Source organism: Pan paniscus, chromosome 6 (genome assembly GCF_029289425.2).
Source record: "Pan paniscus chromosome 6, NHGRI_mPanPan1-v2.0_pri, whole genome shotgun sequence".
In the NCBI taxonomy this organism is placed as follows: Eukaryota; Metazoa; Chordata; class Mammalia; order Primates; family Hominidae; genus Pan; species Pan paniscus.
In genome coordinates, this window is record NC_073255.2 from 42,685,194 (window position 1) to 42,697,314 (window position 12,121).

A 12,121-nucleotide genomic window follows, 5' to 3' on the forward strand; every position below is an offset into this window, starting at 1 on the left:
ATAATTTTATACATTGATTACATGTTGAAATGATAATATTTTGGATGTATCGGGTTAAGTAAAATTTATTATCACATTATTTTCACCTTTTTTTGTTTTTAAATGTCCCTACTGGAGAATTTATATGTGTGGCTTATATAATATATTTATATTATATAGAAAAGCTCCCAAACCAACTAGACTTAAGATACAGGAGCAGATAACAGATGATAACAGATCTTTACTTCTTACCTCTGAAATACATAGTTCCTAATGCAGACATGCAACCACAACACACTCATGTTCTCCCAGTTACAGGTCTTTCATGGCCCCTTTCAACCCAAACATTGGAATGGGTTTGCCTACTGACCTTGTATTTCACTATCCATCCCCTTCTTTAAATGCATTTTCCATAGGACTTATTTTCCTTAGTTCAAGATGATGAATAAGCAGTTTAAAGTCTAGACACTCACCTCTTATTATTTTTCTATTCAAGAGAGTAAGTGGCTGTCTACAGTAGTTAAATCCTGTTGTCCTGGTGAAGGAATTGACTTTTTTTTTTTTTTTGTCTTCTGAAATAAGGACTTTGTAAGGTTTTCATTCCTTTAATTTTTTTAAAAAATGTCTTTATATAGTTGTTATTTTTAGAGCAGTTTTAGGCTCATAGCAAAATTTACCAGGAAGTAAAGAGTTCTCATATATCCCCTATCCCCACACTCTCATAGCCTTTTCCACCATCAAAATCCCACATCAGAGTGGTACATTGTTACAACGGATTAGCCTACACTGGCACATCATTATTTACCAAAATCCGTAGTTTACATTAAAGTTCATTCTCGGTGTTGTACATTTTAGGGAGTTTAACAAATGTGTAATGACATGTACTTACTATATTATGGCATCATATAGTATAGTTTCATTCCCAGCAAAATCCTCTGTAATCTGTTCATCTCTCCCTACCTCATAACCTCTGGCAACCACCAATCTTTTGACTACCTCCATAGTTTTGCCTTTTCCAGAATGTCATATAGTTAGAATCACATAGTGTAGAGCCTTTTCAGATTGGCTTCTTTTACTTAGTGATATGCGCCATGTCTTTTAATGATTTGATAGCTCATTTCTTTTTAGTGTCAAATAATACTTCATCATCTGGATATACCAGGGTTTATTTATCCATTCACCTGCTGAAGAACATCTTGGTTGCTTCCTACTTTTAGCAGTTAGGAAAAGGCTGCTATAAGCATCCATGCTTAGGTTTTTGTATGAACATACTACATTTTCAACTCATTTGGGTAAATACCAAGGAGTAAGATTGCTGGATCATGTGGTAATGATATGTTTATTTTGTAAGAAACCACCAAATCTTCCTAAGCAGCTGTACCATTTTGCATTCTTACCAACAATGAATGAGAGTTTCTGTTGGTCCACATCCTCACCAGCATCTGTTCTCTGGATTTTGGTCATCCTAATAGGTGTGTATTGGAATCACTTTGTAGTTTTAGTTTGCGTTTCCCGAGATTATGTGAGGTGGAGCATCTTTATATATACTTATTTGCCATCTGTATATCTTCTTTGAGGAGGTGTCTGCTAAGGATTTTGGCTTATTTTTTTAATTGGGTTGTTTGTTCTCTTATTGTTGAGTTTCAAGTATTCTGTGTATTTTGAATAACAGTCTTTTGTCAGGTATTACTTTTGCAAATAGTTTATCCCAGTCTGTGGCTGGTTTTTTCATTCTCTTGTCATTGTAGTTTTTTTAAAGACAAGATTCTGTAACAACCTGTTTCACTCTGGAGAATCAGAACCACCAGAAAGGAGCTAGGAAATTATTCTAGACTCGATTCTTCACAGAGAAGAAAAATCAAGTTAGAAGACCAGAGAATAGAGCCTAAAGGAGATTGCCACATGCAGTTGGAAAGGGGTTGATAGAAGTTAAAATACAGTATCACAAGTGTCTAACAGCTGACAGATGGATCACAGGGAATTGAGGATCAGGAAATTCTTGTGAATCCTGGCAGTTGGCATTAGGAAAGTTTGTTCAAAAGTGGCAGTAGACATTCACATACACTAGGGGTTCTGGATTCTGGTGACCTGCCCATAAAGGTGAAAGAAAATTATATCTCCAAACCTCCGTTGTGAGCAGCAATGGAGGGATGCCCTCTGCCGGACATATTGTTTTCTGCTGTTAATCAAGGAAGAACTTGAACATGTAGGTCCAAAATTAAAATGTATGAGGTTATTACCTGTTAAAATTGCCCTGAGCTGAATGGTCAGTATACAATTTTTTTCTGCTGTGTGCCTTTTTAAAAGAGGAACATTAAATATTTTATATATATATAGAGAGAGAGGGATATAAAAATTTAGTTAATAGTGTTTATTATAGTTACTGTTATATTATTATTAAATTATTTAATCCTTAATAATTTATGTATTATAATATAAACATTATAATTATAATACCTGAATTACTTCTAAATAGAGTTGACCCTTAGCAATGCTGGAGTTAGGGGTGCTAACCCCCCTATACAGTAAAAAATTCATGTATGACTTTTAACTTTTGACTCCACCAAAACTTAACTACTAATAACCTACTGTTGACTGGAAACCTTATGGGTAACATAAACAGTCGATTGATACATATTCTGTATGTTACGTGTATTGTATACTATATTCTTGCAATAAAGTAAGCTAGAGAAAAGAAAATAGTATTAAGAAAATTATAAGGAAAACAAAATATATTTACTATGCATTAAGTGGAAGTGGATTACCATAAAATTCTTCATCCTCATCATCTTAACATTGAGTAGGTTGAGGAGGAGAAGAAGGAAGAGGAGTTGGTATTGACGTCTCAGGGGTGGCAGAAGCAGAAGAGGTGGAGGAAGTGGAAGGGGAGGTGGAGGAAGTGGAAGGGGAGGCAGGAGAAGCAGGCACAGTGGATGTAATTTTATGGAAATACGTGGTAATTTCTGTCTGACGTTTTTGCTTTTTCATTGCTCTAAAAATGTTTCTATGTGGTACCAATCCTTCTTCCACCATTTGCTTTGGTTTCAGTGCCCATATCATAGAAGGGTCCATGTCATAAATGAAGTCAAAAGCAGTCTTGAGTAACTGGAATTCTTCTGCCAGATGTTCTAATGTCAGTTTGTTTTCTGGCACTGGCTCTTCTACATCTTCTCCCTCATCGTCTGGCACTACTTTAGAGGCACTCATCTCTATCAATTTGTCTTCTGTTAATTCCTCTGGTGTGGTGTCTCTCAGCTCTTGGATTTCTCCAACATCCATATCTTGAAACCTTTCACCCCCCACCTTTTTGCCACATACACAATCTCTTTTATGACTTCCTTAATTGGCTCTGTCATAAATCCCATGAAGTCATGCACAACATCTGGACACAATTTTCTCCAGCAGGAATTTATTAATTTGTGCTTGATAGCTTTTGCAGCTTTTTCTATAACAATGATGGCACCTTCAATGGTGCAATTCTCCCAGACTTTAATGATGTTCTATCAGGGTTCTCTTCCATAGCACTGACATTTTTTCCATAGAGTACCACGTGTAATGAGCCTTCCAGGTCCTTATGAGCCCCTGATCTAGAGGCTGAATTATAGATGTTGTGTTTGGGGACAAGTAGATCATTTTGACACCTTTGGTGTCAACCTCATGGGATTCTCAGTGACCAGAGGCATTTTCCAATATCAAAGAACTTTAAAAACAGTCTCTCACTGGCAAGGTACTTCCTGACACCACAGTCAAAGCACTGATGGAACCAATCCAGAATAAAAGGTTCTCATTGTCCAGGATTTCTTGTACAAACTGAAAGACTGGCAGCTGGTGTTATCTTTTCCCTTCAAGGATTGGGGGTTAGCAGTTTTATTGAGAAAGACAGCCCTGATCATAAACCCAACTGCAATGCATAAAATGGTTGAGTTAGCCTATCTCTTCTTCCTTAAGTCTTGGTGCTCACTTCTCTTCCTTACTAAATAACGAACTTTGTGGCATCCCCCTCCCCCCACCAAAACCCAAGTTTAGGGCACTTTCATCTGCATTAAAAACCTGTTCAGGTAGACATCTTTTCTCCTTAAGTATTTTCTTAAAGGCATCTGGAAAGTTTTCTGCTGTCTCTTGGTCAGCAGCAGCTGCTTCTCCTGATATGTTAATATTTTTTAACCTTTTCAAAAATTATCAAACCATCCTTTGCAGGCATTAAATTCTCCAGCTTTAGATCCCTCACTTACTTTTGCTTTAAGTTGTCATATGATAACTTTGCTTTTTTGGGAATCATATTAGAGTCTATAGGCATGTCTTTCTTATGGTAATCCTGCACCTGCATAAAAGCTGCATTTTCAGTGTGAGATAAAAAGGTATTTCAGAAAAAGTGCAAGATCTATATGCCTGCTGGCACAGATGCAGCAATGGCTCAATGAACTTCCTTTAAAAAAAAACCCAATTACTCTTAGACTGGATTCTTTTATCTTGAAATGGTGGGCAACTTCAGCTGCAGACCTCAATCTAGGGTACCTATCAGGCAAGTCAGCTCTTTCTTGTAATGTCATGATTTTTCTCAGCTTTTTAGTGGCACTTGCAACATCCCTAGTAGCACTTTATCTGGATCCCAAGGTGTTAGTCAAGGTTTATGGTATTGCACTGAACACAATGAAAATCCCACTTTGAAAAGCGTTGCCTTAGATTACAAAAACCAACTGTTATAAACTGAATGTTTGCCATCAAATTTCATACGTTAAAATCCTCATCTCCAATGTGGTGATATTTGGAGATGGAGACTTTAGAAGGTAATTAGAGTAAAATCAAAGTTTTTATTTAAATAAAGGAAGAGACATATGATTTCTTCCAGGTGAGGACATTAGTGGAGAAGAGGGCCTTCACTTCTGGCACCCAGACTGTGCTGGCACCCTAATCTGAGACTTCCAGCCTCTAGAACTATGAGAAATAAATGATTGTTGTTCAGCCACCCAGTCAATAGCAATTTGCTATTGCAGCCCAAACTGACTAAGACACCAACTCTTACAGAAGACCCTACCAAACGATCTCATTCTGGCAGCTGGACCAATGCATACTATGTTAATATGGAAGAAGACACTATTATTGAATGTATAGTTGTTCATAATTAATTTGGAACAACTTGAAATTTATGAGAAAATATTAAGAAAATTACAGACATGAAATTCAAAATCTTTAAAAGTTGACTACTAATTTATTCAAGGAATGTTTAGTAAACCTCTTTTAATGTATGGCCCTATGACTGACAGAGGGAGATGAGATACAAACGTGGATAGGAAACATACTATCTCTGTGCACACAACTCTCCTTCTAACAGAGCAGGTGCAACAGGCCCACACGTGCCTGTAGTAGAACATTGAAAGGGACATAGGTGCCTTGGGAGAGGGGCAGTAACGTGCTGTGCAGAACAAGAGATGATTTACAGCAAAAGGAAGTGAGACAGAATTGGAGGAAGGATAGTTGAACAGGGACAGTAAAAGAAGGGCAGGACCAGGGAGGAAAAGATGAGTAAATAAGTTTGGCTAAAGGTTGGTTAATGTAAAGGGAAATGGTGCGGAAAGGTTAAGGCCAAATGATGTAGGGCTTGAATCGCCAGTATGTGCAGTTTGATCCCTAAAACCACTAAGGCATACCGAATGTTGCAGTAAACCTAAAAGTTATATATATCTCTGCATTGTTTCAACATAGTGTATCAAATTACTTGAATATAGTTTTATTTATTATTATATGAAATGTTTACTTTTTCCAGGCAGAAGCTGACAACATTGTGACTTTGCAGCCATTTAGAGATAAATGTGAACCTGTTTTTCTCTTTAGTGTTGTAAGTATATTTACTTTCTCAATTGCATTATCAGATTCCAGTTTGCAGTTAAGAACAAGTAACATTGTAAAATTACCATGAAATTGTTTGCCAATGACAGTAATTACACAATGTTTGCCTTATCTTTTCTTGACTATTTATAAATTTTATAATTTGGCTGCTAGGAGCTTATTATGGATTGAAGGGATTAGATGATGACACACTGGATTCATCAGGGAAAGGAAAAGTAAGATGGCGTTTATCTTTACTAAGGAAATGATTGGAGATTTGTACAATAAATTATTTACAGGAGTAAAACCTTGGAAATTTCACAGATACCTAGCAAGAGAGAATTGGTTATAAACATTCATGCATATCCATACAAGAAAGCATCTGTATGATCAGTCTTTTATAATACATATTACTCTTATCTCTATATTTATAAAGAAGAAAGCAAGTGGATCCACCAAAATGTTATAGCAGTTTTCTACGTGTGAGGAACAGGTGACGAATTTAAGTTTTATTATTCATACTATTCTATATTTTCCACATATTCTGTGAGGAACACACAACTTTAATAATCAGACAGAGGCCAGGCATAGTGGCTAACGCCTGTAATCTCAGCACTTTGGGAGGCTGAGGTGGGAGGATTGCTTGAGGCCAGGAATTCAAGATCAACCTGGCCAACATAGGGAGACCACATCTCTATTTTCAAAAATAAGTAATAATAAAATAAATATAAAATATAAATGAATAATTAGAAAGTCATAAATAGTGCTATTTTCTAAAAGCAGAGTGTACAATTAGTGCTAAATTGTGTGACACAGGGTATAGCTGCTACAGAGTTCGAGAACTGAGACAGAAGAAAGAAAGCCTTCACGGAGGAGGTAGACAGGACTTGGACTGTTCCTCCACTGTGGATATTTATTTTTGATATTAGAAATACTCATTAAAAACACATCTTGGATATAACTTTTTTCTGCTATTAAACAATATTCTTGCAACCCTTTCAAAGAGTTGAATTGCTGGGTTAATGATAAAAAATGCATTGAATGGTAAAAAATGCATTGTAGATCTCCTCTAAGTTGGATGTTTAGAATTCAGTGATTTAGGTGAGGGGTCAGCTAACGTTGTTTTTGTTGTTGTTGTTGTTTTGTTTTGTTTTTTTGTAAAGAGCCAGGGAGTGAATAATTTCAGCATGATTAAAATACGGTCTCTGGACTGGGTTGAGGTTTGCTGACTCCTAAACTAGATGTCATTACACTCATGAGGGGACCAGAATGAATAACAACACAGAGGCAGAATGGGCTTGGGGGGCTCATGGAACAATGAGGAGGCTTTAGCTGCACGTAGTGGGTAGGAGCATGGGACTGAGAGAAAAGATTGGGCAGGTGGGTCACATTGTAGAGTCTGGAGTTCTGGGATAGTCGATAATATAGGTTGGATATTTGTTTCCTCCAAATCTCATGCAGAAATGTGACCTCCAATGTTGGAGGTGGGGCCTAGTGGGAGGTGTTTGGGTCATTGGGGCGGATGCCTCATAAATGGCTTGGTGCCCTCCCTACAGTAATGAGTGAGTTCTCCCTCTATTAGTTCATGCAGGAGCTAGTTACTTAAAGAGCTTGGCACTGTCTCACCTTTCTCTCACTCCTTCTCTCTCCACATGACATGCTGTCTCCCTTTTCCTTCCTCCATGAGAACAAGCTTCCTGAGGCCTCACCAGAAGCAGATGCTGGTGCCATGTTTGTACAGTCTGCAAAAGTTTGAGCCAAATAAATTTTTCTTTATGAAGTTCCCAGCTTCATGTACTCCCATAACAACACAAAACAGACTAATCGGGCCATCACCCTGACAGCTAGTCCAGTCTGACCAGTAGACCCAGCCCCACTCTCCTTAAGTGTACCATCCAATCCATGTTCTCTAATGCCTGCAATCAGTGCCCAGAGTTTAAGTCCACCCTTCCTCGTAGCCATGTTTCATCCATCCTTCTAATGCTTATTCTTTGTCACACCCAGTTCTCCAACTCTTCCCCTATCTCCCAAACCTTTCCACTCTATGACATCTGGAATTAAAATGACTTCCTAAGATTTTTGACCATGGCTCTGAGCTTTTGTCTCACTTCCTTGGCTTACCTTAGTTCTACCTTCTTCCTTTGGACACTCTCTCCACAGCCCAGAAGTGATAACTGTTTATTTCAGAATGTGAAGTATAGTTGGTGTTTCCTTTACTTCTTAGTTCTTCAATAACTTTCTTTTCTTTGCTATTACTAGAGGTCTGTTTCACGTGGCTAAATCTCCTATTCCCCCATCTCACTCCTGTCATTTACCGACCTTCAGATCAGGTCTATTGATGACTGAGGTCTTCGGCGTGTGGTTTAAAGTCTTACTCTCAAGCCTGAGTCCTGCCATCACCTTGAGGACTTTAGTATCCACACTGACAACCCGCCCAATATCCTGGCCTTTCAATTCTTGACCTCCTGGCTGCTAATAAACTTTTCTTCCAATAAACTTCATCGAATCACTCCTGCAATCATGTCTCAGACTGCCCATTGCTCCACATCCATAATCATTAATTTAAGAATAGAATTCTGTGATCACAAAAACACCATCAAGCCCAATGCTCATTTTATTCAGATATTCCCTCAATGTCCCTTTGTACGGGTCAGCATTTTTAGCTGACAACAGATTCATTCCAGCTAGTCTCAGCGAAGCCTTCCTCAAGAGATATTAGATAATTCACAGAATTGTTGAAAGATACTTTTTAGTTGGAAATGGTAACTAGAGTTTCAGGTTTCATTTAAACCTTACTCAACTGGATCTTTCTCATTGGCTTTTGAATATGATTAAGTCTTTTCAATTTAAAAAATATATAATACTTCTTTCTGATAGCATATCCCTCTCTATCCACCATCCATTTCTTGTCTTCACCTCATAGCTAAGTTGGTCAGAAGACTTTTTATATTTAATTTTACTTCTTTCCTTTCCATCGCATTAACTCCTCAATCCATTCTACCTGAGCTCTGATTATTCCACCAAAATTGCTGTTGCTAATGTATCCAAGTACCAGCCTGTACTAAGTATAATGGATATTGTTATGTATTCATCATTTGTACCTCTTAAATGGTTTGAATATGGTGACCATGCCCTCCTTTTTAAAATATTTGCTTCTTTTGGCTTGTGTGACTTAGTTTTCCTTTCACTTTCCTGGATGCCACTTCCCTCTGTCCCTTTGGCAAATTCACCCTTCTTGATTCCATGATTAAATATTGACTTTATCAGGCTATACAATCTCCTTAGAAAATTTCCTCTACACACAGTTTCAATCACCACCATCTGTATATCAATAAATCACGTTTACATCTTCAGCTGAATGCTATGCTTTCCACTCGCAGCATTTCCGGTTGGGGTCTTGGCATCTCCTATTGGCTTTCTCAAAAAGCATCTCACAGCAAACTCATTCAATACCAGATCTTCCTCCCCACAAACACAGTCCCCTTCTGTTGTCTCTGAATTTGGCATATAACATGATAACTTATAATTTATCCAGTTTTCAAGTGAGAAACAGAAGAGTCACCTTGATGACATCTCTTTACATCACATTCTATCCAAGTCATACCTTGGACCTGTCAATTTTACTGCCCAGGTCTCTGTCACACTCATCTACCTCTTTCCATCCTTTCCATCTCCACCACCATCATCTCTCCACCTCCACCTCTAGCGTAGCTCCTAACTTGTCTGCAAATATTTTCTTTTGCTCCCCCCAGCATTTTTTCCACACAGTAGGTGAAATAATTTTTACAAACAATTTTAATCATGGTCATGGCCTCTGCTTAAACATTCTGACTGCACTTAGGATGAAGACTGAATCCCTGGTCCACCAGGCTGCGCACAGTTTGGCTTCCCCTGGGTGCTGGGCTTCAACTCACACCAGGCTCCCCCTCACTTTGTCACCTGGCCTTGTCACTTGCCATCTTCCCTTCCAGCTTTAGAACCCTTATGTCTGTTATTCCTTTTGCTCTTTCTTCTCCTTTTTGCCCAATTAGCTCTTACCCATCTTTCATATTTTAAACCAAGAATCACTTCCTGACATTGAGAAGTACCTTTCCTGATCTCTTTGACCAAAACCCATTCTTATAGGTGCTCCAAGGGCTTTGCACCACTCTTGATAGCACCTACTAAGCTTGCTGTTTCACATGTTTGTGTTTTTACATAGGGCTTTTTAAAAAAAAATCTAATTAGGTCAGGTACCAGATCTATTATTTTATACCATTATGCCTGGTACGGCACCAGTAAACAGATGCTTAGTAAACAGGTGTTAAAAGATGAGTGAGTGAAAGGGGCATGGTGTCAAAAATAACTAGGGAGGATGTCATTGGGAGGCCTATCCAGAATTGTTCAACTTTAAAGCAAGGATGCCTCAGGAGAGATTGCATCAGGTGAGAGCTCCTGCAGGGGGATGACTTGCTGCAAGGTGCTGGAGGACATGCAAATTGGAGGTAGAACTCAAAGAGCTGAGTTTATCAAGTCAAGAACATTCACAGTATTAAGACCTCACTGTAAAACGTTAATTACCATAGCTAAAAGAGGATTCATGAGGATGAGAGTAGGGTAGAAGGGAGGGATGACTTAGTCCAGTTTAAGTGTTAGTTCTTGATGTGTTCTCCAAATGAAAGTTCCCCTCCTGTTTTCATTTCCCTTATAGAATGGCAAAATTATCGAAAAGATTCAGGGTGCAAATGCACCGCTTGTTAATAAAAAAGTTATTAATTTGATCGATGAGGAGAGAAAAATTGCAGCAGGTGAAATGGCTCGACCTCAGGTAATACTTTGGATTAACAACAGTTTGAAGACAAGCTTATCATTTAGAGTGAAATAGAACAAAATGCACTACTGGTGCTAGGTACCTCTAAAGGCTTTGAGTACTTTATGTCTTTTAATTTTAAAAAAGTACATTACCTTTTATTTGATGTTTTCCTAAGTTGTTTAACCTAATTTTGTAACTATCCAGGTGTGTAAATGGTGCAACTTTTCTGGGAAGCATTTTGGCAATGCATGTGTATATATATTTATATACATAAAAATGAAACCTTTCGGATAGTTCACAGAAACATATTCATGGCTTCCCTGAAAGTTAGGAACCTTTGTCCTTCTCGTACTTTGCTCTTTTTTTTTTTTAAATTGACTTTATAAGTGTAAGTATATAGCAATTATTTATTTGAAATTTGTAAGAACATAAAAGCTATTTGGATGAATTAAAAAATCTGGTACTTTGCTCTTTAACAGGATATTGATTATTGGTTTGAGAAATATTTTTTTTTAAGTTAAGGAAATATCATTTTGTTCCAAATTTGCTGAGAGTAATAGTTAAGAACAGATCTTCACACTTATCAAATGCCCTTTTGATGTTTAACATGATTATCATGTGTTTGCAGTTTTCTTATTTGTTAATTTCTGCTTCGTTCTTATTTTATCTCCCATGCTCTTATTAAATTTTAAGGTTTGGCTGGGTGCGGTAGCTCACACCTGTAATCCCAGCACTTTGGGAGGCCAAGGAGGGCAGATCACTTGAGGTCAGGAGATGGAGACCAGCCTGGCCAACATGGTGAAACACCGTCTCTACTAAAAATACAAAAATTAGCCGGCATGGTGGCAGGTGCCTGTAATCCCAGCTATTCGGGAGGCTGAGGCAGGAGAATCGCTTGAACCCAGGAGGCGGAGATTGCAGTGAGCCAAAATAGCACCACTGCACTCCAGCCTGGGTGACAGAGCAAGACTCCTACTCAAAAAAAAATAAAAAAAAAATTTTTTAAATTAAGGTTTGCTACCCTTTTCATACTGCACATATGCATTATTCCTGCCCCTTCCATTTTAAAACATCCCTTATTTTATTTAAGTGGAAAGCTGGAGACAGTAATGTTAGATAAGTTCAGGAACTCTTCCACTTTACTTTCTATTTCTTAGACTATAAGTATTTACTAGATACAAAATTTCTAAAAACCCACTCACCATCATATTAAAACATAACTGTGTTATCTTTGCATTGCATTTCTTTTTCATAGTATCCTGAAATTCCATTAGTAGTCTCAGATTCAGAAGTTAGTGAAGAATCACCATATGAAAGTGTTCGTAAGTAAATTTACTTCAAAGTAATCCAAGGGTTTTCTGTACATGGGCGGTCATCACAGCATCACTTGTTTCAGCAAAACACTGGTAACAAATCCATGTTTATTAAGGAGGAATTGTTCAGATAAATGATGATTTGGGTCTTGCAAGACTCAGCTATTAAAAAGCACCTTCTTTCCCTCACTCGCCTTACCTTTGGTTCTGG

The 12,121-nt window shown here is 37.8% G+C and overlaps 1 protein-coding gene across 7 annotated transcripts in view; it reads left to right on the forward strand.

The window, feature by feature from the left end:
• Positions 1-12,121, forward strand: part of NME8 (NME/NM23 family member 8) — a 406,785-nt gene that overhangs the window by 358,648 nt on the left and 36,016 nt on the right. For all 7 annotated transcript variants that reach the window (XR_008626206.2, XM_055115852.3, XM_055115855.2 and 4 more), the window contains 3 exons: positions 5,744-5,815; positions 10,496-10,612; positions 11,853-11,919. Coding sequence is in view for 6 of the 7 variants with exons in the window: in XM_055115852.3 (XP_054971827.1) it covers positions 5,744-5,815; positions 10,496-10,612; positions 11,853-11,919 (256 nt within the window). In the remaining variant the exon portion in view is untranslated. The remainder of the gene's footprint in view (positions 1-5,743; positions 5,816-10,495; positions 10,613-11,852; positions 11,920-12,121) is intronic.